The 27,496-nt window shown below is 41.9% G+C and overlaps 1 protein-coding gene across 5 annotated transcripts in view; it reads right to left on the reverse strand.

The window, feature by feature from the left end:
• Nucleotides 1-21,889, reverse strand: part of RABEP1 (rabaptin, RAB GTPase binding effector protein 1) — a 49,255-nt gene extending 27,366 nt beyond the window's left edge. For 3 of the 5 annotated variants that reach the window (XM_074596272.1, XM_074596270.1, XM_074596268.1), the window contains exons 1-3: nt 21,708-21,847; nt 2,617-2,745; nt 225-428 (exon numbers count right to left, since the gene is read on the reverse strand). In XM_074596272.1, the coding sequence (XP_074452373.1) occupies nt 225-428; nt 2,617-2,745; nt 21,708-21,741 (367 nt within the window). In that variant the 5' untranslated portion in view covers nt 21,742-21,847. Of the gene's footprint in view, nt 1-224; nt 429-2,616; nt 2,746-21,554; nt 21,675-21,707 lie in introns of those variants that run through there. The other 2 variants (XM_074596269.1, XM_074596273.1) reach the window with 2 other exon arrangements.
• Nucleotides 21,890-27,496: the final 5,607 nt, after the last annotated feature.

The following is a 27,496-nucleotide window of genomic DNA, read 5'->3' on the forward strand; positions in this document are numbered from 1 at the left end:
TGCCATGATTGCTTCCAAATTCTATCCTCAATGTTAACAGAAAAGAACCACCAAGTTCCCTTTCACACACTTAGGAACTACGCTTCAGCCGTCGCTTCTGTAGCCCAGTTTTGCCAAGCCATGAAAAGCAGCTATCCATGTTCCGTGCAAGAGCAGGCACAAATCACTAGACACATACTAAAGGGGTGTCTGATCTTAGCGGCAGCAGCTTGCCTGGTTGTTACCTTTCATAATAGCTTGTAGTGAAGCTACTTCTTCTTGCCACTGTCTTTTCACCTCATCGATAGCTTCCTGCTTTGTGTTCTCAGATACTGTAGCTATAGCTTTGATGTTCTCCATTTCAGCATGAGCTTCCATCAGCTGGGTCCGCAATTGTCCCAGATCATCTTGGGCTGCTTGCAGCACTGCATTTTGTCTTTTCAGGTCCTCTGAAAGGAAGTATTATTGACACTTCGCTTGATTAATCAATTCAATCCGAAACGTATCCCATAGTTGCTACAGCAAAGAAGAGTGCTCTAACAAGGGGGTGAAGGAAGCACTGATTTTAAAACATCTACCCATAACAACTGAACAAACCGTAGCAGGTGTCTTTAGTCTTTTTTGTCTTCGCTTGCCCTTGCCTTTTATTAAAAAAGTACCATCTCATGGACGCAGCCACAAAACAGACACTATAGATATAACCTATGAATCAATATGCCTGATGAAAGTGAACTGTGCTTTTAATTAGTTCATTATTATTTAACTCATTCTGGTAATGAATTTGGAAAATATAAGAACAATGGACAGGAAGACAGGTCTTCCCCCATTTTTAGCACCAACTTGGTCCTGAACTTGGATAGAACACTTCATATTTCTTGAACAGAAACACTCTGTGACTACTATCTGGAGCCCACATAAGAAAACTACGCAGCCTAATTTGTTCTTTACCATGGCTTTGTTAAAACTAAGCTTCTATTTAAAAAAAAAAAAAAAGAAAAAAAAGGGGTACGTTCAAAGGAATGTCTACTACTTCTCTAATTGTTGCAACTATAAACAGTAATTAAACTAATTTCACATTACGCTCATGAGTTTTCAGTTAATCTGAAGGAAAGAACTCTGGAAGATATGTATTATACAATTAATTCCAAAAGCACTAACACAAAATATATAGTTTTATGCCCACATGGTCTATTTCAACGGCAATCACTTTTACCAGAAACATCTGGCCAGTGTACAACAAACAGCAAGCTATCACCATTTACTTCCCTCAGTACCAAAACACTGGTGCCCAACACCTCAGCCCTTGACAGAGAATATGAAACCCGGGGCTAACCGGGTACTCAGGAGGGCATTAATCCTTGCGTAGAAAAAGATCCTGTAGCATTTACATTACTTAGTTCTCAAATGACAGCATCAACGATGGGCTGCCACAGTCCCAGTGTACATTTAGGAAAGGGTCTAGGAGAAAAGGGAGGGAAAAAAAAGGGTTTTTTGGGGAAAAAAAAAAGGTAATTGCTTATATATTCTCCTCTGGTATCCTTCCACTTCAGTACATGTAAAAGTTGGATTATTTTTTTTCCCCCCACTCATCACAATTTATTTTTATTTTCTATTTTTTGGCTGTTCTGTTCTAAAAAGGAGAGGAGAATTATTGCTGATCTCATCAGCAGTGTCTTGTATCTTAAATTTCCTTTCATCCAGCTGCTAGAAACACAAAGAAATAGGCCTTCTGTATGATCTGATCTTCGTTACGCCTGTTATATTTCTGCTCTCATAAGCTTATACAACCAGCTGCAGTCTTAATGCATTATTTTTTGGCTTTGCTTTCATATGTTAAGGACAGGAAAATCATCAGGATTAGAAATAAATCAATTTGGCGCTCAGAACAGCAGCTATCTCTGCTCTCTAATTCTTCGTCAGACATCTGAGCTCACATGGTTCAAATTTTCCTGTAAAGACTGTTATTGAAATAGATGCCCTTGGCTGGTACTAAAACTTTTATAATGTTTGTCTGCTTATATTCTACCTCAGATGGAAATTTAAGACAAATTAATACTACATGAAAAAAGCTAGCCACAAAGTACAAACAGCACACCACCCAGACTATGTCCCTCCACTTACCAGCCCAGCTGCTGTTCTGAGAGAACAAGCACACCAGGACTTCAGAAAGTTAGTATTAAACTCAGTGGTGGTGCTCTGAGTGTACATCAAGTTGCTCTGCTGACTGCTATCGTGCGGGCAAATTTTTAAATCTAATTCTAAAAATTCATTCTGGGAAGCTAAATAGCCACCTACTGAATTCTACTCTCTGCTTGTCTCTTATGTTCTTATTACAGTTCGTTAAAAGACTACAGTCGCTTTTCCATTTTTGGCAAATCAGAGAGAACAACAATGCCTTACCCACCAACCATGCTGGGTATGCAGTCGACTATCCCAGCAGAAAACCCCCTTAAATCCTAATTATCCCTAACTGGAAAACCAAAAAAAAAAAAACCAAAAAAAAAAAAAGGCAAGCACATGGTGTGCATGGGTAAATGGGGGGTAGTAGTCAGCATTACAAAGGTTATTCTTCATAAAGGCATTATTTGAAGATGAAGTTTAATAACTTCAGAATAATTCACAGAATTGAGAACTTACCTTCCTTAGCCAAGTATAACTCCTTAAATTTTGCTCTCTTTTGATTAAATTCTTGCTCAAGTTGCTGCTTTGTGCGCAGAAATTCTGCATTGACCTTTTCCAATTCTGCTACCCGTTGTAGAAGAGCAACTGAAAATAAAACAGAAAATAAGGTACATCACTAACAGGTAAGGCAACCCCTTCTGCAAGTTTTGAGTCTTGCAGCTTATTCTTTTTAAAATATCTTTACTCATTAGGTGAGTTGCTGCCCCATGATACCTCAAAACAACTAGTCAGAATCCTTCAGGCAACAAAAAAAAAAAAAAATAAGTCTTCTCAGACTGTAGCACCAAATTGTAATCAGACATGTTCACAGCACTAGAGGTGCATGTCACACGGAATTCTGCAGAAAACAATCAATTTCCCAAAGAAAACCACAATTTTCTATACACAATGAGGGAAGAAATGGAAAAAAAAAAAAACCAGCGCCAGAATTATTTCTATTGGTGCTTCTTTCCAAAACACTGGGACTTTAGTCCCGGGGCGCAGGAACAGCGCGTGAAGGCCAAGCAACAAAGCACCAAGTTCTCAAAGGCTGAGGTAAAGAAAAGAACACGACAGCTGCTCAGCTAACAACTATGGAAGAACAAAGCACAGAAAAACCCCCAAGCTAAAAATTAGGTGCCATTATCTTTCCTGTCTTCGGTTCTGCACGTTCGCCAAAAGAAAGTGAACCAGACTGCAGTCAGAGAAGTTTGCCCGAAAATGACCACAATCGATGGAGGAATAATTGATCTTAAGATCAAACTCTCATCATTTCCAGCAGGTAAAAATCCTCAAGGGCGCATATACATCATACTCTTTTCCAGTATTTACCACATTAGCGGTTGATCTGGTGGTACAACAAAAAAGGGAACAGTAGGAAGTCCACAAAGTACCTAAAGATTATTACAATGCTGCTATTATTGAAAAATACATACAATACCATTGTATGATGCTATAAAGATCTCACACAACCACCCACCCTGTAATACTGATCTTCATGGGCAATATTAACTTCTTTGCACTTCAAGAAGCATAGGTTTAGTTTAGGTGCCAGACAGTTTCATATTGCGCACCTCAGACTTCAAATATGAAACAGAAACAAAAGACAGATGAGCTAGAACAAAATCCATCTCCGTGCTGCAGTGCACTGGGCAAATAAATGTTCCTCTACACAATTCTCTATCTGTTCTGCAAAAGCATTTTATGGACACATTCCAACTCTGAATCACTGATCTTCAGTTATAACCTCTATATAGCACAGGCTAGATACATAAAAATATTGATCCATCAGAGGCATTCACGTATCACACCCACCATGCTTCCCACCAAAAGCAAGTAGTGCAAACACAGTACAGAGGCTACGTGACTTCAGCAGCACCAAACATTTAGATTTGCAAAGAGGCGGAATCAATTCTAGAGCTTACAGTGGTAAAACACTGGACAGTCAATGCCATTGACATGGAGCGAGTTAAATTTGTTGTTAGTACCAGATGCCTTGGAGTAAGAGCAGACACGAACAGGTATGTTCTACTGATTGCTGGTTATGAGGGCTTACGACGTTACGAAATACAGCACAGTTCTGTATCAGATAAAAGGTATCCATAAATACAGAAATGAAGAAATTTTAATGTTGTTGTTTTATTGAAATCCTTATTTTGGTTTTTTTTTTTATCATCTTAAATATCAACACATCAGCTTTTCTGGCCAGCAACCCCCACCTGGATTGCACGAAGCCAACTGCATGAGGGTACCCTCCAGAAAATGAAAGAAACCTGCAGCAAAGACGACACACTGCGAGCAAACCTTCAAACGAGTTAAGAGAGCGGCTGGATCAAAACCAGGAAAGAAGTAGCACACCAGGAGCCAGGCCCAGGCAGCAAAAACGCTTCCCAAGGCTAAAGTGATGCCTTTGATCTCTTGCTGAAGTCTTCCACAGAGAGAGGGTTTGCCTGCGTTTGCACTCCCCGCAGCCCCGTGCAACGCCTGCCCCACACCTCTGGGGACAAAAAAGCCCTGCTGGGCTCTGAGGACTTGGGGTTGATCCCACAGTTTCAGCTCTTGAAAGGAAACTACTCGAGGCACTGACTCCTCAGGGAGCCGTACGCTGCGGCGAGGGGCAGGTCGCAAAACCCTGCAGGTGCGGCCATGGGCTCCGTCAGCAGCCGGGAGGCCTGAAGCCACACACACGCTCTCAAACCAAACCCACCAGGAATCCGGACATCACTCATCTTGCAAACACTGGTTTGAAGACCATGCAAAAATTGTTTAATTCTACAATTACTAATGCTGAAAGTTAAAAAAAAAAAAAAAAAAAAAAAAAATCAACTGCAGACATCAGCAAACCTCCCCATCCCCAAAAGAAGACTCAAGAGCCCCGTGTTTACTTGGATCCCTTTCCAGCGTTTTTTTGCAGAGAGACAGCAGCAGCTGTGCTACTGCTCCCATCAGAGAGCTGTTGTGCAAGGCCACCGGGTTGTTTTTCTTCCAAAGGTGAGAATTGCTTCTGCTGAGGATGGAAGGAAGAGAGGACAGCACAAGAGCAGCAACTTCATGTGCTGGGGCAACAATGGACTCATCCTTCTTAAATCCTCCCGCTCAAACGGGAAGAGGGATGGCAGAGTCACCGAGCAGGAAATGCAATTTAAACTTCAAGTACTTACATTTACAGTATTCCCCTTCCCTACAGCCTGGCAGTTATATCGAAAAAATGAATAAATAATCAACCCCCACCACAAGAGAGCTCTGGCCGCTGTCAGGACCAGCTGTAGGCATTCAAAAACCCAAACAGTTTAAGGTCTCAATTGCACGTAACGCATCACTGCAACTCTGTATTAACATCGGCCTGTTTATTGAGATACTAAGTTTAAAGTGTTTTTACCACCTGTGCTATGTATATGGCTCAGGACAGACCCTGCCGTGCCTCACACAGCAGAGGAGTGTGTCCCCACCACCACTGTCCCCATCGCAGTGGTACAAGGCACGTAAACTCGAGGACATTAAGCTGTGTAATACATCAGCCTCCTGAAAAACATGCGTATAAAAAGTAAAAGCAAAGGAAAGTTTGTTTTCTAAGACGGTATGACAACTACCTTCTTTCTACTAAGTACGAATGATTAAATTTTCACCAAAATTGCTTCCTTCTCTGGGGGAATGATTTGTACGATGGCCATACAAGACCCTCCACTTTCCAAAACGTGGACCCAGATCCCAATTGCCAGATACAGGGAACTGTGGGCTAAAGTCCGCCTGGAAGGGCATTGAGTCAACGGCGGGATATGAGTCGTTCATAGATTTTCAATTAGGCCTCTGTCATTTATAGCTGACTTCTTGCTCTGAATTTAGGTCCAACTCACCCCTGGTCTGTAACAGAGCTGAAAAAGAAAACTGTATTTACCATCATAGGCTATCAACTTAAAACTGACCAAAAAAAATAATCCTCAAACCAAAACATACATTTTGCAATGACGGTATTCATTAACGTGCCAGAGTCCCTGACTCTCTGTTCCCATTTCCATGCACAGGAATGCAGCTATCGATGTTTATCGACACGGATGAAGTGTCAATAGATGGGCAGCTCTGGCAGAGCTATGCCGACTGAAACCAGATCTTGTGTTGCACACGCCATCAGAACAGGCACAGGACATGCTGTATGGTGTAAGAGCAGTAGTGTGGAAGATCTAATTCCCTAATTAGGGCCCTAACTCATCAAGAAACAAACCAACCCCCTAAAGACACAATTTCTTAACTCCTGAAATAGCATTGAGAAGAATTTAAATTAAAATTGATATGCCAAACTGAAAAACAAACAAACAAGAAGTCCCTTTGGCCAAGAATTTATTAGCTGTAAATAGCGCTTTTTTTTCCCCTGAAGCACTGGGGCAAATAGACTACTGATGGCGCAGTCAGACACGCCAATTAAATTACTAGCTTTGTTTCTAACGAACAACACGGATTTTGCAGAGACACCTCAGGTCAGACGCAGGGCTCACAATCTCCCTGTTCAGCGCTACCCTTATAGCAAAGTACAGCGTTCACCGCTCCGTGGCTTAGCCAGGTGGAGGAACTCAAGGGCAGCACAATTCATTTCACTGTGGAGCCATCAATTTACCACGAAACTGTTGGAGTACAATAGTGAAAAGGACCCAACTTTCTCTTAACCCACTACACAGCAAAATTTCAATTCAAGGAAAACACCGGAATAAACACACATTTCTTACTGACTAGTTACTTAAATGCTGTTCCCCATATCAGCTCCCGAAAGGATTAAGTTTTATGTATGACAAAGTTTCCAGTTACACAAACATGTAGTGACCATTCCAGAACTAAGACAGACAAAGCTGATTATCAATAAGGCTATTTTTAACTACTAGGTCTATTTATAAAATTAATGCCACAAAGCTTTCTACTTCATATTTAAAGTGTCAAACATGACATCAAGAGTTCAGCCCTACATAGCTGAAATCTGAAAAACAGATCAGAAAAAAAAAACCAAAAACCTACACATACAACAAACTTTCTGAAGACAAAAAAAATAATAAAAAAAAAATCACTTATGTCATTCTCCACCTCTTTCTTCTCCTGTCGTGATTGCTTGAGACAGAAGTACAGAAAAATAAAAATATATGGCTGTCCATTTTTCTTCATGCTTATTTCCTAAGAGTACTAATTTTCATCTAACATGACATCATATTGGATCCACAATTATGTTACTATATAAATCTTTAATCTAAGAGTCTGCCACCAGGATGCGTATTTAGACTGCAAAAAGCTTTTCTTCATTTCCTTCAAACAGGATTTCACTAAAAACAAAACAAAACCCCACACAAACACAACCCCGAAAACCTCCACACTCTTAAAATATACTCCAATACTGTTGTTCTGTAACAGGCATCCAGAAGTAAATAGATTATGGTTCCTTTAATAAGCACATTGAACAAAAATAATTCTTCACTTATGAAATGGAGGTTGCTTTATTTTCAATAAAATTTCCCCTTACAGACAGATATTCAGCAGCGGCAGACCAAAGTTGCATTTGGAAGCATTTTACTTCCCTGGTCAAATGGCTAAAGCTTACGGGTCAGCATATCCTGTTCTACTTCTATTTGAGGACACAGAATTACACCAGACTTCTCGCTTGCCACCTTTGTTTTCAGAGTGGCAACAAATCCCTCTGCACCGTCACACCTCTCCTCTTCAGAGTACTTCACTTCATGCAATGATGATAACTAAGCTACAGAGAAAAAAAAAAATAACACCAGAAAAAAAGAAAAAAAAGATTCTGAGCTGCAGCTGTGCAACGGAAGACATGCCGTTACTTGCCAGTATTACCAGCAGTTCTGCAGAAGTAACTTTCAGGCCGTTCCCCATTTTGGGCAGGGTGGCCTTCAGAGACATGGTTACATTCATCCAACAATTTCTGGTTTATTGTACAGTTCAAGGCTATCTGACATCCACAATTTGTTCTCTATTGACTAAACATTCACAAGCAAACAATCCGGTACAATTTTAATGCTATATACATAGAAACTTGGTGTTCCCAACAAACGCAGATATCACTTATGATGCAGAATTGAGCCTTCTGCATCATATCTGTTACAGGATTTTTTTATTTATTGCAGCAAATCAATAATTGCAGAATCAAGAATATTCCACTGAGCACTGTGTGTTACAAACATCTAACCACACTATACGTATATTAACATCAAGTGGAAGTTTGCAATATACTATTAAAGACTGAAAGTAGTATTATTTTTTCATTGAAGTTGAATGACTGAAACACACCCTTCCATTATAACTTGCAGTCTCAGTAGTGCCTATTCCTACTCTTTGTTTTCTTTTTTTTTATGTTAAACACTGTATAACATGCTACATTAAGAATCTCAGAAAAAAAAGAATAGCCACCACCAAATTAAAATAATTAAAAACTAAAGAAAAGTAGGTGTTTGAATAAATGGGAAGATTCTCTTCTACAATACAATCAATAAGAGAACAAAAACAAAGGGAACAGAAAAATAAAGCGTCCTTTAAATGGCTTAATTAATCCTGCACAGTTGAATAGCCATACACAATAACAACTAGGTAATGTTTGACACAATACTGCAAAACCTTGCATAGCTGTTTATATGACCATCTTCATGGCATCTTACATGAGTTGCTTGTGTTTCACAGGTGCATCATCTTTCAAGATCTGGTTCCTGCTTCCCCCAGCTGGGGCAGCTGCTATTCACTGGGAAGCGCAGTTCGAGTTCGGCACCAAAGCTGCCTCTGGTGCAGCTGGTTTCAGTCGATGCAGAAGGGGACAGCAGGCGAACGAACGTGAGAGTGTTCCCAGGTTCAGGTCAAGCACAGATTACCAGAAATGTCACTTAGTACTCGTTAGTAAGACAACACGTTGTCCTCTTTGAGGAGCAACCATTTTTACTCAAATCTTTCTCAAAGTATGTTTATACAGCAAACATCTTCACGCAGAATTACAAGGAAAAAAAGCCAACATCTTTTTAGTCTGGAAAAAAGACGGCTGAGGGGGGATCTTATCAACACTTATAAATATACTTAAAGGGGGGGTGTCAGGAGGATGGGGCCAGGCTCTTTTCAGTGGTGCCCAGCGACAGGACAAGGGGTAACGGGCACAAACTTGACCATGGGAAGTCCCATCTCAACACGAGGAGGAACTTCTTTACCCTGAGGGTGGCAGAGCCCTGGCACAGGCTGCCCAGAGAGGTGGGGGAGTCTCCGTCTCCGGAGACATTCCAAACCCGCCTGGAGGCGTTCCTGTGCCACCTGCTCTGGGTGACCCTGCTCTGGCAGGGGGCTGGACTGGGTCATCTCCAGAGGGCCCTTCCAACCCCCGCCATTCTGTGATTCCTTCCCCATTTTTTCCACTTCCGCTTCCCACTTTTTCTTCCTTTTCACAGCACCCACAACATGTTAACTACTCCCTTGCTTTGTTATTGTTTCCCTTGTCTTCTTTCTTGGACACAACCAGTTTTGATTTCTGTGATTCTAATAAGCCCACTTCATGTGATGAGTAATGCTCCTCACCTCTTCTACACATTTAGTCATTCTGGCCCCAGGCAACTTAAGCCTATTTTTATATTTATGCTTAGTTAAACGTTACTTAAAGTGGACTGCAATGGAACAGTGTTCACTCACATCAAGTATCACAGGAATGCAGTTAATCACATATGTCCACCACGACCGAAGTGGGCTTGAATTTTTTTCCAGCAATTTATCTTTCATTTGCTAAAAGCACTGTTTCTGCCCAAGGACAGCCCCCTACCTCCGTTACTATTGCCTGGGTTTTTCCTACATCCCTTACCATAGTAGCAGCTTCTTTCCTTCACCATTTAACTAGCATTGCCATCAGGCTCTCAGTTTTGTACACATGCCTAATTTTCCCCACGGAAGTTTCAACTCGATGCGCCATCGTTAGGTTTTACTCCATTTCTGCCATTGCCATTGATGTTTTGGTGAGTGAGAACAATCCCTCCTAAAAATTTAGGAAAACACTGTTAGCATTTTTTCAAGACAATCAGCCATGCTCTTTGCCTCATCAATTCAGGGATAACTTAAATAGAGCGGCAGTGAATGAATCACAGAGTTGGAAAAGTCAACCAGAAATCACAATAGATGGTAACCTACAGAAAGCATGTTGGCTGCATCCTGCTGCTACCATCAGTGAATCTTCTCAGAAACTCAGCGTTGGTAAGCTTGAATGCCTATCAGAATATTTCAAAAGCCAACGGCAAGCTACAGTCTGGCGAGCACAGACAGTTCAAATTCATCTACAGTGACACAAAATGGAGAGAACGGAGTTCACAATCTAATCACAATCATCAGCATTTTCCCTGCTTTCTCAGTGCTTGCATCTTACTCCGCTTGCTTTAATGATTTTTCATTTTTATAACTGCTCTTTACAAGAGGATCAATTTTAAAAAGAGACTGCAGCAAAAACGCTGAATGACTTCTTGGGTTTATGAAGGGTCTGTTTACTCTACAGGCTGTGTGCATTTGCTCAAACTAGTCACTGCTTGAGCAAACAAGAGCATGGTGGTGGCAGCACGGAACTCAGTGAAGGTGACGTATCAAGTATTGGTCCCATTTCTCTAGAAGGGTTGACAGCTTGCGCTGAGCATCACCGCGGCCACGATTACACCACCAGCAGCTCAGAGCTGGCCGAGGTGGATCTACATACCCTGCAGTCACAGCCTGACTTCATCCCCTTGGCAAAGGGGATTTAATACATCTAAGCTTAAATAATGCATCTGTCAAACATGTCGGTATTCATGCACGCTTTCACCACTCCTTTGATTTCATCAGTCCGTCCTAGCTCATTAACTGGTAAGCTGAACATTCAACAGAAGGTATTTTAAGCAGACGCACAGAGGAGGCTCCTCCAGCAGAGCCACCTGTTCCCCTTCCATGTATTTTAAAGCAAGTCCCCAAAAACTGTCAAGTCACTTTGTTCTTCTTGACCAAAGCAACATCTAAAATATGAATGAGTCTTGGTATTTACGCAGGAATGCTTCTGCCAAGCTTTTCCACACTACCACATCTCAGCATTCGTAGGATATAACCACAAATCCAGAACAGGATTAAACTACTTCACGTGGCAATTACACTTGACAGTGAGGTTTTCAGAGCATCTTGCCTTGCATGAAAAACAGAACTTAAACAGAGGATATCGTCTGTTTCAGTAAACCATCAGAAATGTGCTGTTCTGATCAAATAACAATATCAATATTTCAGACTGGCAGACATTTAGGGTGAGAATCCGACACAGACTTCACTATACAGCAGACCACTTACACAACTTATCACTCTGAACACTGTATAAATGTTTTCTTAAAATGTAAACATTTGCTAAACCCGGACAGCAAACTCAGTAATGATTGTCTTTCAAGATAATTTAATTGCTGACTCATTTTCAGTAGGAGGGAAAAAAAAATAATCCCTTTGACTCCTTATAATATGTTTATCACTTCGCCTACAGATTTATTAAAGGCTGTCCTCTTTTGGGAAAAAAAAGTGAATAAAGTATGACTCAGCTCTCAGGAAAAAAACCAACCCTACTGCATTGTTCTCTTTGATGAAGTAATTTAATATATAAACCAAAACCATTCAATTAATTCAAAAATTCCCCCAGATACCACTAGTCTAAGATCTCATGCTGTCGTGCCATTTGTCGTAGGGACAACAATGAGGTGTAGCTCAGAGCATTCAGGCTACAGACCACCCCTAACGCTCTGCTTCCCCATTTCTGAGCAGAACACATTAATGATGATCTAACACACTTAAAAATTCAAAGGAAGGTACAAAAAGTGAAATATTCAATTGGAGAGACAAGCACATAGCTAGACCAAGAAAACAATGCAGAGAAAAACAAAAAGAAGTCACTGTTTGTGAAATTTGTATAGGAAATGGCTTCTCTAATTTACCATTACTACAGGGATGAGGAGACCACCATTTATAGCACATCATCATCTTTGCAGACTTTTTCAAAAGCTGACACAATCAATAATAGCATGCAAACTCACTTCCATGCGTGCAGCTATCAGACAGCACTACTGTCTTTTTACAGGTACCAGAAAAGCTTCAGAAATAGCAGCAATTCATACGTAACCCAAGAGTTATGAATGTGGGCAAGCACCACAAAAGGGAGTTAACACCAGATTTCTTGCCCTCTGTGGATCCCTTCTGACATTATTTGGCCACCCAAATTGGTAGACAGAGAATAAACTGAAAAAGAGAACAGGTAAAGACTTACTTTCAAGAAAGAATGACTTAAAAGTGTCATTGCCAGAAAAGCAGGTTACAGGCATGAAAACACAGTGCCTTAGAATAACCACTTAAAGGATATAAATCTTAATAAATGGCCTGGAAAATCTGGTTGCCAGATGTATTTATGGAGACACCGTGGTGATAAATACAGTAGGACAAATAATAAAAGATGATTAACAACTTTATTTGATAAGGAACAGGATACAGTTCCTACAATTTGGAGTAAGGTTTCTACAGCAATTGAATAGTTTCCCTGAGAACAACAGACTACTACTCCCCCAAGCCTCTAAAATCTGTTTCTTGCCAGAAAGCACTGCTATCACTCTATATATTCATATTTTTTGCTACCACTTGTCAACCAAATTAATTCTGGAACAGCTAAAAAGGAAGAAAATCCTCCTCCAGCATGAAGTTTTCAAAATTTTTTTAAATATGCCTGAGGTATAAGCAATATAGAAGATGAAGACTTTACAAAGCCTGCAGTTACAATCATTTTAAATCAACTTAAGTACTGGTGGTCACCTGAAAGGGTAACGCAGCACTTCCACCTCGCTCTGACCACACGTGCCTTTTATCCCCACCATGCTATGAGAGCCTTTGAGGCTGTACAGTGATGGGATCAGAGAAGTGAGACAGCAAAAGCTGGGGGGTGAGGGGGAGTGTGTGAAGCCAGGTCCCTGATCACGCTCATCACTTGGCTGAGCGTGTACCAGAACTGACACAAACATGACAGTGACGGTGTAGACTCATCTAAGCTGTGAAAAGAGAGACTGAGCTATAGCCTCGTTCACTGATATTACTACTGTGTGGTCTCCATCCCTTCCTTTATGCCATCTCTAATGCTCATCAGGTCTTTCACTCAATCAATTAAACTCATTAATCCAGCAGCAAGTAGTTCTCGGCTGGGTGACTGAGATGAACTGGCTCATCAACAGGTCCAACGCACAGAGCTAGGACAAAGGAAATAATGGGAACACAGCTGTGGGAGCAGGAAGAAGAGAGCAGAATCCCTCCTTTCTGCAGCAGCAACCTTCTAGACTGGCTCAGCTGCAACATGAAACCACAGCCTATGGGTACAGTTTGATAATCAGTTTAAACCTAAGTGCAGCACGCTGCTTGCCAAAAGAAATAGCCCGGCCTTCCTTCTGTCCCGCACTCTCCCTTGTGGCAGCTGAGATCAGTGTAGTCATGCAGCAGAACTTACTTTTTAAGACTTGATGACTGTCATTTGTAAGTGATAAATGACCTTCCTCAAATCCTGATTTCCATTCAGGCTCTCCAGGGGAAGCTTACAAACATAATCTGTATCAGAAAGCAAATTCCAAAGCTCAGCTTTCCCATGAGTGTTCGTCTACATACCGGTTTTGAACAAATGCAACTGAAAGGATGTCTCCAGTATACATGCATTTAGACTGGTATGATACCTAGAGCTGTAGATAAAAATACGTCAGAAAAAAGTATACTTGTGTTCCAGAATAAGGTTAGGCTCACATTTACTCTTACTTGAAAGCAAATATGCTAGTACAAAACTGCAGTTAGATCAGACCCTGTAAGGTGCCATCACAACCCTTCCTGGTGTGTCATCAGGTAAATGTTAGCCTCAGCGCCTCAAATGAATGCAACCTTTGCAACATCAGGAGTTTCTACACCATTTAGAGATTTAGCATCTTTATCTCCGGTTCCATCTAAAACTCAAACAGAAGGTGTGAAGACCAGACAGACAGCTATAATATGTTCACAGCTAGAAGTGTCAGTCACGCACAGAAACCAGAGTTTGGCTAATGGCTTTCCCATTAGATTAGCACACATCTCTAGATACCACACAAGGATATAAACAGACGTTGCAAGCTGACAATTAAGAAAACCCTAGTTGAAACCAATCTTTAAAAGAAAATTTAAAAGATGTTGCATATGACATAAAGATGCCAGCTTGCCAGATGATTTGAACTAACAGAGCCAAATTTATGCTTCATATTTCACCAAAATAAACCAAGTAACACCACAGCTAAATTCTATCACAGTGATTTTGGCACAGACTACTGTCAATGCAAGATGAATGTCCTAATTCCCGTGTCTGAAGCCAACGGGAGTCTAACATGAACTTCAGCAGGCCTTAAGAAAGACAATTTTCTTAAAGGGTACCAGACATGAAAATTTATAGTGGATGTTTGACATAATTATTGCTTGAGCCATAACTTCTAGCACTCATCTGTGTTTCCTCCTATGTAGATTAAGCCAGTGACCCTGAAAATACAGATGTAAGGATTGTTTTATGGTCTGTGGTTGTACCCAAGCTACTGTCTGCAAGTTACTGTCTTTTTTTTTTTTTTTAAAAGCGACCAATCACGGCGCTAGTCTGATCATTTTGCATAGCACTGATGTAGCACAGATTAAAATATAACGCAAAAATTACTTATGTTAGGGAGTATTTTAATGGTAACCACCCGTGCAAACAGAAGGTTACCCCGACAAGGCAGGGGTGTGGTGGGTAAACAGTTACACATGGAAGCACTTGGACAAAAAAAGGTGAGAGCGCACTCTTCTTTCGCTTTGCATGTTTCTCTCTTTTGTTGCCATTTAAATACCACTTCAAGTAGTGTTGCAATTATTTGTAAGTTAAAAACATGTATCGACTAAAGATGCAATAAAAACCATACAGTCCATTCAGGTCACTTTCTTAAAGGCATGGACAACACCGCTACAATCAACAAAGCTGGTCTGGTCTGAGCCTCAGTTAATCCTGGTCTCTTACCTACAGGCCGTTCCCTCTGCAGCACCACACGGTTAATGCTTCTGTTGTCTTTCAATTATTGATTCTGATTCACTTTGCCGTGTATAACTTCTACCTGTTATTGCATTTTTGCTCCATAGATTTACTAAAAAACACTTTCAGCAACCACAAAATGTAGCAAGAAGATAAATATTAATAAAAAAATCCCACCTGAATTTAAATTTCTTCTCTTGGTGTGACTCACCACAGTAAGACAAGGCTCTTCTGCTTATTAGGTAACTAAATCGGGCTGCTTTTTTTAAGATCTTGGTTATTTTTCAGTTCTTAACACTGCCAGACACACAAGACAAGACAGGGCTCTTAACTGCACACGGAACAAAACGAGCAAATCGCAGCAGTGCGGGTTTCCTACCCCACTCCCTACTGATACCAACTTTCAGAAATGCTCTGATTGCCAAAATGTGGAACTCTTATATTCTTCTGCCTCTCAAGAGGCATAAATTAACTTCCAGCGATTAATTTTCACAATCTGTCAGGCACATAACTGCTTTGGTTTACAAATAAAGATACTGAGGCATAAAGAATTAAATGTCAGCCAACCTCACGATAAATAGGTGAGTAACTGAAGTCCATTGCCTGCAGAATACTATAACCTGTTCTGAGAAAACTCAGAACCTGAAGATGTATAAGGCAGGGTTGAAGAGCAGACGAGTACTTGCTCTACATCAAGAGTAAAGCAGGAGATCTTCCCTTTTTAGTAAAAGAAACTAGAGAGATCTTAAATAAAAGATATTAAAAAAAAAAAAGCAAACAAGCTAAAATTCAGCATAGCTAGGGAGCAATGCTGTTTGGAAAAGAAAAGACATTTTTCACAGAGGAAGTTTATATGGTCATGCAATTTTCTGCAGAAGAAGAGTGGAGGCCTGGAGGAAGCTGAGAGCGAGGGTGTGCTAATTACAGAGCGGAGCAAGCAAAGACGGAGCAGCCAAAACAAGGGCAAGGTACGTGGGACACCCACAGACTGGAGGTTGCAAAAGGCCTGCGATAGGGAGAGCAATATTTAAAGCACATGAGGCGACGGCTGGGAAGGCGGAGTGAGGAAACCAGAGGACTGGCTGAAGAGTGGTAGTTGTCCAAGAGAAGGTCAAATGACTTGCTGTTCGACGGTAGAGGAAAAAATCTGTGACCAAAGGTCAAGTAAGGCCAGGTTTCTGCCACTTAACTGTGTGGAAGCAGAAACTGCCAGGAAAGATGGAAACAGATGTGAAGGGTGATTCAAAAGCTTTTATTTTTCCTCTCTGTTGTATCTGGAGGAGTCCAGCCAGGGAAGATAAGCACAGGATGGGGACAGGAAGGAGAAAAGAAGCACCACAGGTCAGCTGAACGCCAAGAGGAGTCATGGCTGGCAGAGGCAGACATGAATGGAAATAAATAAATAAATTAAACACAGCAATTCTTCATTACATTAACAGTCATGCTGCAGTTCTGCATTCTTCAGGTACTATAGGCACCGCTAATAAAGCGACAGGATGACCCAGAAGCTCTCTCAAGCACCAGATGTATTTCAGTAGAGCTAAAAAGCAATTCTCTTCTTTCTGAAAGACATAGAAATACTAAGGGTATGCTACTTACTTGTTCTGCCTATGCCATTTTATATAAAGATATCAAGTGATTTAAGTTTTTCCAGAGATAATTCATCATCATGCTTAACTGACTATACCATGACTAAAATTACACAATGCTTACACTATTTATAGAATAACTTGCAGAGGCTAGTACCACTAACTCAGACACCACTAAATCAGATACTAAAAACAATTCTGCAAGTAAAGACTACGAACCACTCAGAAGTACTAGACCTTTGGAGTGAAAGACGTTCTTCTTCTTAAATACACAACCAATGGCATTTATAGCTAGGTGGGGGTAGTTGTTTGGTTGGGGTTTTTTTCAACCTTGCTGTCAGAGACTGCTTAGAAGTCTGCTTAGTAAGTGCTGCTTATCAATGTTATCAGTTCTTATCTTGGAAGACTTCAGTCAGAGTAAAGCCATAACCTTATGCCTTTTTTTTTTTAAACTATATATTTTTATTTCAAAAAATACTAAATACAATAAAATACCTAAGTATAATGTAGAAAACTTCACATCTTAGATGTATTTTTTAATAAAGCGCCCGGAGTGAAAACCCAGGAAGTCTGCCATTCAGCCATCACACGTTAGGAAGCCTACGGGATTTGGTCCACTCCCTCGCTGAGAGACATCGTTTGTTTTAGCTTCTTAGAAGTTTTAAAACAAAATTTGTTCTTCAGTCACTTTCAAGGGAGCACACACAAACTAGTTCCACAGAGGTAATCTGCTCCATCCACAAAGGGCTATGGGAAAGCAACTACACATCGTGAGGTATCAGTCCAGGAAGGGAAGAAAACTGGGGGGCCATCTTCTCTGTGATGATGGCGAAGTGGCCAACAAGCAATACCAATGGGCAAAGAACTTATATTTTCTGGTGTTCAAAACGCAAGAGAGTGTCAGTCCACGTGTTAAAAGTATATTCATTGTGCCTTCAGGCAATTCGACAGCTAATTATAAAGAGCAGGGTCAGAGTATTTTTCAAAATTAAGAAAGAGATTTGGGACTTGGCTTCAACAGGAAAACAGACACCCTGAACATGCATATTTCCACTACGGAGCAAACTGACCTGCTGAGCGGATCAAAGCTTCCGTAGAAGTTCTAAAAGGTGGAAACATGTACATTCAACGTGCCTGTTTTGCTTTTGAAGCCAAGTCCCAGAGTTGCCCATTGAATTGACATGGAAAAACACGCAGCTTTAAAAAAAAAAAAAAAAAAAGGTGTGTGAATGTTTATGTTTTTAATAAAAAATATACTGTTTTAATAATATTAATAACTATTCAATAACATAATAAAACTAAGACAAAGCAAAATGAAAGCGAGGGAAGAAATTTTTTGGTTCTTGGAAAGTACCAACAATTTTGAAGTTACTCCCCAAGAGAGAAGAGTTTAATATTTGACAGTTACATCAACAACACAGAACTGAACTTCAGCACCCAAAATAGTCCCCTACCAACCACACCTAGCTTTTGAGATGAGTAATAGCATCTTTAGATACTTCAAGTTAATTTAAATGTGATACCTATACGGAAAATAACTAGAAACATAAGAGCATCTAAGGCTTAGGTTTTGTTACTTAATTTTCTACATGACATCCCAGACCCCTCCACTAGCCACGCTCAGCCTCTGGGATACGTGAAAAGTACGGTGACAGCAAGTCTCAGCTCTCGTCAGGATCCTGTATTATTGCCACAGGGAAACAATGCAGCTCATGGTGCTGCTAGTGGCATTAAAATCGATATGGCAACATCCTCTAATCTTCTATATACAGCTGAGCAGCTCTCTCCACTGAGAGCTGCTGTTATCTCCGACCACAAAAAAAGAGACACCATTTTTACTGGCCTAAGCACAAGGTTAAGAACAAGTTACTCCAATACTGTACAAATTCTTTTGGCTGGCAAATTCTTATTAAAATATTTGACAGACTGTGCCACTAACAGTTTGCTTTATCACAAAATAGTATCAATGGATATACTATTTATCAGTCCAACTGTATTAATGGTTTAATTTTACTAGTGCAGTAAGAAGAGTTTAATAATTTGCACGTCATTGTAATTAATTTTTTCGTCTTGAAGAATTAGTGTTTTATGGAAGTGCAGTCTCTCCATTGAAGCTTTTTCCAGATACAAGAAAGGGAACAATACTAGAGCCTGAGCATTCTGATGATAGTGAAAAACTCCGCCAAACTATTTTGTTTGGTAACCCTTTATTTTCAGAGACGGCAAACATCCAGATCTGAATTAAACCCAGGGAGGATGAGAGTACACCACCTTCAAAAATAAAAATATTTTTAAACATTAGGCATTACTATCCCAGTCCCACAATCTAGACAACACACATTAAAATCTCAAAAAAACAGCACTTTGACCAGATCAGCAAGAAGCACACACCTACGTGCACCCCAGGTTGACATCATTGGCTAACAGTTCACAGCACGGTGCACAAAGCTACACCAGCAGCCAAAGGACTCTGCACTCAGCCTTTCTGTGATTCTTATCATATGGAAACTCTATTACCCCACACAAAAGAATTAGAGGGTTATTAACTTCTATACTAAGCCAAAGTACAAAACCGGTGTAGAACCTGATGTCCATTCTTTTCCTATTTCTTTGTGCTATTCCTTCCCCTCTTCTTGGGCACATTTTCATTTCAGTATAGGCACCAGGATAGAATATACATTCTTTATTCTATTCTTCTCATGTTGTTTCATATATGTTATTTCTACTACAGTGGAAATAGTAGTTCTTTTATACTTGCACAAGTAAAGAATCCGTAAGGTATTTATAATCAATATAAGTAATTATAAAAAGCCATCATTTTTCCTTAGGGGAACATGCTAATCCAGTTCTATTTCGTCACATGTAATCTTAAATCAGAGGTTACGCTACTCCTTTAAGCAATAAATTCAGTGCAGACAACTAAAAATATTAAATTATTCCTTTCTTCAATATTTTCTCCACATTAGAATAGAACAGAGGAGTTTCAAGGCACATTTTTGGCAAGTTACTTAAAAATAAAATCAACACACATGAGAACAATAGCATAGTAATCAAAGTGGATTAAAAACCCCAAACTGGTCCTATTCCTGCCAAAGGAGGATGGGGGAGAGGAGCCATTTTAGAGTTTCTAATTCTTTAGTGCGAGTAGACAGCAACCACTTTCAGAATCCAGCCAACTTGCAGCCAGTTCCCCGCCGCCACGTGCCTTATTTACAGCATCCTCATCTTCCCACAGCTAGAAAGCATGAGAGAGCAATCCGTACCTCCTACAAGAAAGACTTCATCAACCTATCAAATTACTGAATTTTACTTGCTCCTTTTGGCCTTCTTTTTAAACAACAAAAAAATTAAAATCTATCCAACTTGTAACTTCTAATATACTACTAACATACAACTACCTTTCCTGGTCAAGAGGCAGCAAACATTGTACAATGCACAGATCCACTGCACACCTGCTGCCAGATAGTCTGCAAGAGCCAAGAAGAAAAATTGTTGGAAGTTGTTCTGTAGCTCTCAGAAGAAAAGGCTAAAGAACAATAAACAATGGTTATTCACCAGAAAGTACACAAGAGCAGCCCATACCAACATCGATCTTACAAGCATGACAGCAAGTAAATTCACCTTCCCCTTAGTGCTCTAGAAGGACAAGCATGCAATCATTGACCTTAATGTAGGAAAAAAACCCACAATCTAAGCATCTTCATCATTAAAACTTCGAAAAAGTAGACTGAAATACTGAAATCCCTGAGGATGAGCACTTTCTCATGTAAATCCATGAAAAAAAAATCAACACACAATTCCCTAGATATGCATAATTAAGAATACATCATTGCCCTTTTCTAATAGAGTGCTTTCCCAGGGAAACTCATCTGTTTTAAAAAAAAAAAAAAACAAAAAACAAAAAAAAACACACAAACCAAAAAAACAAGAGCTCTGGCACAGTCCCATGGCTGGGTAAGCACCTGTCCTTCAAAATTCTGCACTTCTCTCTAGTCCTCCTACTTCTACATTATGACCAGCCTCAACTTAAATTTCTTGCTCTCACCCCTTCCCACACACCCCACACGTCCACCTTCCAAGCCATGCATTACCTACAGTTTTTCAGATATGCGTACAGTTCTGTAACCTATTCCAAGGGTAAAAAATACTTCCTTGTCCGTAATGCCTCCCCAACCAGAAACAAATAACCTTTCCATAACAAAAACCTTCAGAGAAAGCTTATCTTCCTCCTGCACAGGTAAGCACCATCCCGACAGAAGAGCTGTCATTTTCTTTGTCTTTTCCAGCACAGGAATGAACTGTCTCCGCCGAGCATCCTGACCTCAACCTCTCCAAGTGCCTTCTCACAGCCTTACATCGCCTGCCGTGGCCAAAGTCCTGCCCAGACGAGAAATGTCTACCTGGATAGAAGCATCGCCACCCTTTTCCTCCCTTTCCCAGGGCGGGGAGGCCTCGTCCCACCCCAGCCCCGTCCCAGAGCCCCTTTCCCGGCAGCAGCGCGTCCTCTGAAGCATTATCCTCCCTATGCGCGCCGGGGAGCCGCCCTTGCTCCACATTAAGCACATTTACAGACTAATAACCCCCTGCGATGCCCCCTCCGTCCTCGCAAGGCCTGGCCGACCCACCTCTCCCAGCCATGCTCCCCCCGCCGGGGCGATCACCGCCCGCTCGCCCTCCCCTCACACCGCTGCCTCCCGGCCCCACAGGCCTTTCGGCGGGTCTCCCCTTCCTGTACGCCCCCGCCGCTGTCCCACGCACACCCTGTCCCCGGCCGAGCGCACCTCCCCGCCGCTGTCACCACCCACCGCCGCGGCCCGGCAAGGCCGCCTCGCCCAGGCCGCTGCCCCCCCGGCCCCTGGCCGGCGCGGCTCCGCAGGCGAGCCCGGGGCTGGGAAGGCCCCGGCTGCGCCGAGCGAGGCCGCCTCCCCCTTTACCGTCCGTCGGGGGGCTCGGGCCGGGCTGGGCCATGGCTTCGGCGGGCGGGCGGCGCCGCCGCGGCCTCCTCCGCCTCCAGCCGCGGCGTCGGAGCGGGAACCGCTACGCCAGGGGGCCCCGGCGAGAGACGGGAGCTGCCGGCCTGGGCCTCCGCCTCCTCCGCCTCATCCTGACAGCGGCCGCCGCCGGCGGGAGGTGGAGGAGGAGGAGGAGGAGGAGCGCCGCGCAGGCGCCCACGGTGAGACCACGGGACCGGCTGCCGCCACCGGGGCTGGGAGGGCCGGCGGCGGCGGCGGGGGCAGGGTGGCTTCTCCCGCGGCGGCCGGCCCCATGCTGAGGTGCTTTGTCACCCAACGGCCGGGAGGGGAGACAGAGCCGGCCCCGGCGGGGGCCTGGCCGAAGCCTCCGCCCGTGACGGGAAGGGCTGGGATGGCGGATGGCGCCCCGCGTTCGCCCCGCGTTCGCCCCGCGTTCGCCCGGCGGCCCGGCCGTGGTCCGAGCCGCCGCCTGCCCAATCCGCCCGGCCCGGCCCGGCCCCAGGGCCCCGGCCGGGCTCCCTGGCCGCAGAGACATCCCTGGGTCTGCGCTCAGTCAGGCTAGCCTAAAACTGTAGCATTTATTAGTATTTATTATTCAGGGAATTGGTTAAAGTGACACCAACAGAATGCTATTGTGCTGTGTAATCCAGGGAGGGAAGCGGGTGTGACCGGGATGGGGTTGGAAGGAGCCTGTCCCCAGGATCCCTTTCCCACTGACAGCCAGGATTTCATGGTGCGTAGGTCTGTTTTGATGGAGGAGGTTACTAATCCTTCCACCTAATGGGGAGATCATGCCTAAACTCCAGGTTTTTACCAATAAAAAAGCTGATTTACTTCCTTTACGTGCATGTAAAATCACAGAAAGCCACGTTGGAGTGGGTGGTAAGATACCAAGGCCTGTCAAGGGCAGGATCTATTACAGCTTGCCTTTCTTACAGATTGCATACCCTAAAACCCAGTAGTTTTTAAATTGGGCCTCACAGGACTTCGCCCATCCCCTCACTTGTTGCCACAGTTTATCAGGCCTTGCTATCAAAATAGGTGGTATGGCAAGACATGGGGGTTTGCATTTCGTATTAAATTCTTGCTCAGTTAAACCAAATACAAACTTGAAAGAGGGAGTCTTTGAAAATTAATCCTTTACATTTTGCGTATTTTGATCAGGTGAGGTAAATCTTTCAGTCTTTGCTGTTGTAAAAAGCAGGTTTAAACTAAAGGCTTAACTTTTCAGTGTGAGCAACTTAAGTCACGTAGAGCTTTCTCTTCATAGGTATTTGGAGAACCCAGAGCTGCAGATTGCTCATAGAATTGCTGGCTTAGTGACAAAATGATCAAAGGACTAATTATCTGTCACTTGAGGTACTTCTCCAAATTTCTGAGCTCCTGCTTAGGCTTTTTTAGAAGTAGCTGTATATTAGAAGCATTCAACACATAAATCCTTTTGAAAATCTAGTCCTAACTGTGGGAACTGAGCTCTTGAAACTCTGTCCTCATGTGTGTTCATATGGGTACCCCAAACCATCTGTATTAGCAGCTACTTTCATCTTGTTCATGTCAAGGCAAAACTCCCACACGTTTTGATCGGTCCGGGGTCAAACCCTTACGCATCACTCCTGCTGCAAACAGAAAGTAAGATAATAAATTTGATCTCTGTCGTACCTACAAGCGCTTATGAAGGGATGAATATCAGATCCCTTCCATCACTTCCCATTGCCAAAATATTGACTATTGGAATTGCAACATTTCAAAATCTGCACCAGAACTCCTGAGCTTGCATATTAAATGGGTTTTATACAGTAGTTTGAAGAATAGGAAAACTCTCAAGGGGCTAGTACTTTTTTTTTTCTTTCTTGTTCTCCAATCTAAAGATGTACTAGCTTTATAGGTATGGTTCTTACTTAACCTTTCCTTCTTTTTCTGGACAGTAATTGAACTTGACAGAGACAAAGGCTTATGTAGTATCTAGTCACAGTGTCTTGGAACCTGGAACAATTGGGTAACTTCCTCTGCCCCTCCCAAAATGTTCTATTTCATTCTAATCACTTGTAGTTCTTATAGCCTTGATCTCAAAGGATTTTCCGACGTGACTCAGCTAAACTTTAGAAGAGGTACGCAAAGTTTAACAGCGGTTTGCAGTCATAGGAACAGGTATATTGCAGTGGCAGAGCCAGCAGAGACCGAAAGTCCTGAATTCCAATCCTCATGCTGTAAATGTTGGACGAGCACAGTATTATTGAGTCAGTGAGACATGGGTCTGATCTGGGGAGCTGCAGGTGGGCAGAGACTATTTCTGGCATAAACTTCTCCAGAAATAATAACACTCCTAGAATCCCATGCATTTTTATCAAATATATTTGGCCTTAAAAGTCTATCATGGGCGTGTTTAGCATCAGTACCACAAGCAGCAGACACAAGTTAGTGGAAGATGCATCTTCCTGGAGAATGTGTGTCGTGTTAGTACAAGCTGGAGGAGTAGCTGTCACCTTGCACTGTGCCTGAAATTTAATCTTGCAGGCTTACTGAAAAAGATAAGTTTGCAGCTTTTATTTAACAGTAACATCCAGTGACAAGCAGTGAGTGTGTATACTTGGTGGTTGTCTGGAGACCAGGAGTAAACTGAGGGGAACTGTGGTTGGTTGGTTGCAAAGACCATAGTGAAGTAATTTACATAACACATCTAGGAGAGAGGTATTCTCTTTTTGCCTGAGAAAAATAAAACAAGTAGCAAAAGAGCTAATTAAATCTGTTTTCCTAATAGATCTGTCTTGTGGTTGACTGACTTCAGTGCTTATGAATACTCCAAGTTCCAAATGAAACTTTTCCTGACTTTTTTTTTTTTGAGCATGTAGAAAGATTTTTCTCGTTCTGTGTCTTTGCTTTTTCTTTTTTTTTCTTTAATTGGGGCACTTTAACCTTAACTGAAGCATCTGTTTTCATTAGGCTTTGAAGACTGTAATGATCACAGTCTTTATCTGTGAAACTAGTCCCAGGTCCTAAGTCTGGTTGAGTCACCCTGGCTATGTCCCAACTCCCTGTCAGGACAAGACCGAATTACCTACATTGTAGTACCACTTGCAGCAAAGTACACAGCGCTGGGGGAAGTCACTGCACTCTCCAGCAAGTCCCTTCATGTCAATGATCAGAGGGCCAGGGCTGTGGTCAGACCGATGAAGAGCGTGATCACAAAAGCTTTGTATTCATAGGAAGTGAGGCTAATAAAATGCAGTGCTAATTCCCTTAGTTTTGAATGGTACAAGATACTATTGTTTTATATGACAGCTAAGCCAATTCTACAAAAAACAGAGTCTTTAAAGAGATAAACTAAAGTTCTGGACTTGCAAGGCCAAGTCTACATCTGGTGTGAATTCAGTGGAAACAGGCTGATGTGTGGGAAACGAGAAGCTGGCCTGTAGCACAGAATCAAAATGGAGATCAAAACCACCCTCTGAAGTGTGCTGTTTCACATTTATGCTGCTTTACTGGCCCACTGGCCACAAAGAAGTTTGATTCCGTTGTGCGCTGTATGGTAGGAGTATGCAGTGAATTACAGCCCTGCTCCCCAGTGTAGTTCATGTCATAAACCACCCACAGTTTAATTCAGTTCATCCAAAAAAGCTGAGTAACAAGGTAGATTTGGGAAGTGGCTTTGTGGGTTGCCAAGACTAAGACTCCACTGCACTGGTAGGGGATGAAAATTGCAGAACTGAGGACCCGCCTGAGCAAGAAGAACTAATTTCAAGAGCAACAGCCCACCTGTCCCAGATGACTCTACCTGTCGGTGTTACACAGTGAAGATTTTGGTAACGGACTCCTTCACTGGACAAACCATGAAATTGTCTTTAGATGAATGCAACAAGAATGGTTTGAATGTGGAGAGCAAACATATGACCAGAAAAAACTCTGTGTTCTTAACTCCAGGTGAAGCCCAGGGAAACAGAAGTTGCACAGATCTTTAAGGAGGGACTCAGCTGCTTGCGAAGCAAGCCTTGGGTTCATTCAAAAGGCAAGTAACAGATTTGTTCTTCTAGCAAAAGAGAAGGGGAAAACCAGAATTTATTGCTTGCACTTTATATAATTCTAGGTTTGCCAGAGTTTGTCTACTGTTTTTCTCACTTTTTTATTTGTTTAAAACAAAAAAACGTTCAGAGTTTCCTAATGTTTAAGCATTTATTTTCCTTTTGTTGAGATTGATGGGTCATTAACATTAAGTATTAGTTCTGCAGATATGAGTGTTTGTAGGCTTTGGTCCTTTCATTTTAATGCAAAGCTTTTGGAGAAAATTTACATTCATCTAAGTATTACCATAAAGAGGTTGGTTAAAAATCCCAAACCAGTCATGCTCTTTGCTTCAAAAGTTATTCTGGAATGCAAGGAATTCAGTCTGGAACAATTACATTATTTGCAATGGTAACTTCTTAGCGAACCCTGGAATAGTTTATGTGGTTAAAAACCTTTTCAAGAGCAATTGAAAAATTATGTTATCCCATCTATTGTTTAAAGGATTCCATGTGGTACAGTTCTTTGAATATATGGGAAGCAAATGAAGCCAAAAATGAAAATTTGGCAGGCAAAAATCGAAGTGCTTGCATTGGCCCTAAATGTAGATATATGCACATTAATGATCTCATTTGAAAGATGTCTATATTAAGATTTGAAAGCTCTCTGCGTTCCCAAGGGGCAAGCTCATTGAATATTGTGATGTACCATGAAACTAAACAATTTTTCTTACTGAAAATAACCAAGGAATCAGAAACTCATTCTGTATGCATAACAAAGGACACATTAAGAGCATAGTCTTTTGGGTAACCTTGCTCAGCAATACTTCATTAGAACTGTCATTGCAGGGAGGCACAAAACCGACACTGCTTTGTACTTACACACTCCTTCGTTGGAAGATGTAAAAATATGCCATAATCCATTCAGACTCACTATACCTGTATTAACAAAGTTATCTGCATCTGTCTACAGACACACAGAGAAGGGTGCAAAGGGGTTCAGCAAATATTCTGACAAACCTTCCCATAATGGTTTAAAGTGCCCTATAGCCTGCTCTGCCTTTGTGTTAGGGGTAGCTGTTGTAGGGAAGCAGAGGGAGCGGAGTGTAAGATTGTGCTTAGCCATGCGGTGTTTAGCCTTAGCCCAGATCTGCTTCCATCAGCGATTTACGTAGAGATGCTGGCCTTTGTATTGCAGTAGTTGAAGTGTGGATGCACACAGCCCTCCTGCCAGCTCTGTTTTTGTAGCAGGATTTTATATTTGAGGAGAGCGGGCACCAGCAAGGCCCATGTCAGTCACCGCACATTCATCAGACCTCATCCAGCAAAGCCCAACTTGATCCAGCAGCAGGGGCAACAAGGGTAATGGGACCCCAGAGACAGCTCCCTTGTTTTTGACTCTGTTCATGAGATTATACTTTTCTTTAAAAAACTTGAAATAACAATAGGGAGTTCTGCTTTATTGAGGCTGTTTTGCACGTAAGTATTGCATGTAGTATTTTTTCAAAACAGCAGACCACATTAGCAGTAGCATCTCATGCATTCAGCTTTCTAATCTTGAGAAGACCAGTTCATTAACATCAATAAGGTGAGTCATGTCAGATCTGCAGGATTGGGCCTTTTATCTCATTTTCTTCCTCTGAGGCATAAGCAGATCAGATATCCCATAAATTCTAATTATTGCAATGCCCACTTGCCAAGAGGAGGAGGGAGTGTTGCGAGTACTGTAAAATTCATTGTCCCGTGTGTGTTGTC

Source organism: Larus michahellis, chromosome 7, assembly GCF_964199755.1.
Source record: "Larus michahellis chromosome 7, bLarMic1.1, whole genome shotgun sequence".
Lineage (NCBI taxonomy): Eukaryota > Metazoa > Chordata > Aves > Charadriiformes > Laridae > Larus > Larus michahellis.